Below are 3,151 nucleotides of genomic sequence, written 5' to 3' on the forward strand. Positions count from 1 at the left end.
CGCGGCCTCTGAGGTGCCCGTGGTTTGGTTCTATTCCAGAAGCCCGAAACTCTGAGGTGTTGACATTCGCAAAGAACGCAGTTTATAAAGAACCGGACACCTCACCTGAAATCTCCCCCTCTTTGCTCAGTCGACTGCAGCATTAAATAGCAGGCCTTAGCTTGGTCAAAGCTTGATTTCGGTTCGAGAAGTGTTCCCGGGTTTCCCGGTGCCCCGAACGCTAGCTTAGCACCAAGGGAACTGGTGATTGAGAATGTGGTGTGTGCAGTGGGACAAATTTAAGGGACCCAGAGAAGAAGTCCGCCACAAAAGTGCTTCAGGTCACCACTGATTACGAAAAGGCAGGCAAATTCCTCCTGCCGACTGTGGTGACCTCTCTCTCTAGGAACGCCCCCACGTGACAGGACTGCCCTCCAGGCCTCTCCCACCAGGCGTGTGAATGCAGAGAGTGGTCTGCGGTAGTTTCAAACTTACCCCACACAGGCCTTTCTGCAGCACCCAGCTGGTATTTCCTGAGTGCCTGCGGTGGAGGAGACGCAGGTCCTAACGGACACGTGTACCTTTTCCACGGGCAGTGCAACTGTTTTCCTTAATCACGTTAACTCAGGATCCACAGCTCCTCCATCGAAGGCGCCATCAAAAGAGCCGCAATTTAAATGACTCGCGCCCACACGCATCACACGACCCTTTTTTTCCTCTTAAACTCTCTAAAAAGTCTCTTTTCTCTGCACATCCAACCCAAAGAAACAGCTACCTGTAAACAGAGTACGAGAGTAACAGTATACAGTCACATGTGGGGTTTTTTTTTTTCCACATCTGTTACCTTATTTAAGAGCAAGCGGTTGGGGAGTCCGAGGCGAGTTCCCCTTACTGACTGTCACAGTAAGTAAATGTGACCTTGGGAACGTCCCTTGAACTCTCTGGGTCTCCGTTTTCCTCATCTCTAAAATGGGGTGAATCACAGGCATTACCTCCCTGGGTTCAGGTGTAAGAATACACTGAGCTGATATTTGCAAATTTCTCAGCACAGGAAACACATACTCAATAAACGGTAGATTTATTATTATTCTTTAATAATTACCTCAACCTTTGGAAGTTTGCCAGGCAGTTATAATTATCCCTGTTGGAGAGATGAGATTAATTGATCCGGGGTTAAACAATTCAGTAGTGGCATTCCAAGGCTTTTGGCTGCAGACCCCGGAACCCCCACCGCACCTCTTTACCCCCAGTCAGCTTTGTAGACTTTTATAGAATGGGCTGCACTGTCCAGCACAAGAAGAGCGTTCTCCTTGGTGAAGGTCAGTGCCACGGGATGGGAAAGACCGTGGGTGATGATGGGCTTCAGGGCTGGAAATTCCTCCGGTTTTCCTAAGCATAGGACAGCCTGGTTAGCAGTATCTGCAACAATCACATTCCCCTGGTGATCAAAGGTCACGGCGGAGGCAGTTATTCTAGAGGGAAAAAGGAGGCTCAGCCCAAAGCTATCCACCTGGCCGATCAGCTGCATACTGGCGCTGAACACCTTCACCGTGGTGCTGCTGGCCCCCGACCCCGGACCCAGAGGGTGCTCCAGGACCGCAATGGCCCCGGTGAGCCAAGACACGGCCACCCCTCGGGGGCAGCACAGATGAACTTGCAACCTTTCGGTCCTCTGGAGGACCCCTTCGGGAAAGTCGACTTCCAGCAGGTGCAGAGACCCTGCCTCCGCATCAGTTACCACGACCCCATTCTGAGGGGTGGTCTCCACGCCCCAAGGTAAGGAGAACTGGCCTCCAATGACAAGCTTGATCTGGCCAAAAAAATCAAACACTTTGATGGAGCGGTCGCCGGCATCGGTGACAACCACGTGGCAGTCGTTGGTGACGGTGACATCGAGTGGGTACCTAATGTCCTGAGCAGCCTCCCCCTTCTCTCCAAACTGATGAGCACATCCTCCCCCAGAGTCAAAGATCCTGACCCGCCTCCTGCCGTCGTGCACCACCACGACCCGCCCCGTCTTGGGACACAGCGCCAGCCCCGTGGGGTTGACCAGGGTCCCCCAGCCTCCGAAAGCGCGGTGGCAGGTGAGGGCCCCGGGGCTGCAGGGGGCGGCGCGGGGGGCGGCGGGGGCTGGGCGGAGCGCCGAGCCCAGGAGCTCCAGGAGGTGAAGCACCGGCAGGCAGTCGCTGGTGTCGCAGCCCCGGCAGGCTCGGCGGCAGAAGGGGCATTCGAGGGCCAGCGTCCGCGGGTGCGCCAGGGCGGCCACGCAGGCCAGGCACACCACGTGGCCGCAGGGCAGGTTGCGCGGGCGCCGCTGCTGGCGGTGGCCGAACCTCTCAAAGCACACCTTGCACTCGAGCAGGCTGATCTCGGCCTCGCGCACGAGCTCCTGCAGCGCCGGCCCGCTCCCCGACGCCTCGGCCCCCATGGCGCGGCCGCCGGCCTTCCCGTTACGCCTCCAGTCCGCGGGGCAGACGCGTCCCGGCGCCGCGCTCGGTCACGGTCACGGGGCGGGGCGTTGGTCCTGACGTCGCGGGTCCAGCGCGCAGCCGCTGGGCCGCGCGGCCTGCTGTCCCCTGGTGGGCGCGCGCGGCACTGACTCGGGAGGGCCCGGGAATGGACACTTACTTACAAGCTGTATCCACAAGCGCGCGGTCAGACCTGTGACCTTCACGACAGTCATGGGTGGGTCATTTCCACTTTACGCGCGAGGAAACAGAGTTATTGAAGCACGAGCGGGTTGCTCCCAATTACCGAGGCTGTAAGTGGCAAAGCAAGAGTTAGAACGTAGTGTTCCACCTGTCGTACCCTAGAGTTTGCAATCCGCGGCGCTGGGTGCTAGGGCGTTGGGTGCAGAGCACTGGGTGCTAGGGCGCGCCAGGCACCAAGCGTAGTCTCACAGCTCATCATGCTTACGATCTCGCTGGGAAACGCAGACCCACGAGGGAAGTTAAAAACCGAGGGGGTGTCTGCCGTCACACCTGTAGTAAAGTAGCTGCTTAGTGAATACTTGTAAAAGCGAATTCGTATACGAACAAAGCAATGATACAGGACAATAGAGGAAACCCTCTAGAGACATGCGTGTCAGAAAGGGGAGCAATGGCTGGGAATGTCTTCTAGAGGAATAGGAAATAAGAAAGCTGGTGAACGTAATTGCTAAACCGCGCCTGCC

At 56.9% G+C, this 3,151-nt stretch overlaps 1 protein-coding gene across 1 annotated transcript; it reads right to left on the reverse strand.

The window, feature by feature from the left end:
* Positions 1–1,052: 1,052 nt before the first annotated feature.
* On the reverse strand, positions 1,053–2,476 carry NHLRC1 (NHL repeat containing E3 ubiquitin protein ligase 1). Its single transcript, XM_026511552.4, has one exon. The coding sequence runs from the start codon at positions 2,405–2,407 to the stop codon at positions 1,220–1,222; it is 1,188 nt and encodes a 395-aa protein (XP_026367337.1). The 5' UTR covers positions 2,408–2,476; the 3' UTR covers positions 1,053–1,219.
* Between the last annotated feature and the right edge of the window lie 675 nt (positions 2,477–3,151).

Source organism: Ursus arctos, unplaced genomic scaffold (genome assembly GCF_023065955.2).
Source record: "Ursus arctos isolate Adak ecotype North America unplaced genomic scaffold, UrsArc2.0 scaffold_31, whole genome shotgun sequence".
Taxonomy (NCBI): Eukaryota; Metazoa; Chordata; class Mammalia; order Carnivora; family Ursidae; genus Ursus; species Ursus arctos.

Excerpts from the sequence above, each read along its gene's own strand:
- NHLRC1 (XM_026511552.4), bottom strand. The coding sequence starts at position 2,407 with ATGGGGGCCGAGGCGTCGGGGAGCGGGCCGGCGCTGCAGGAGCTCGTG.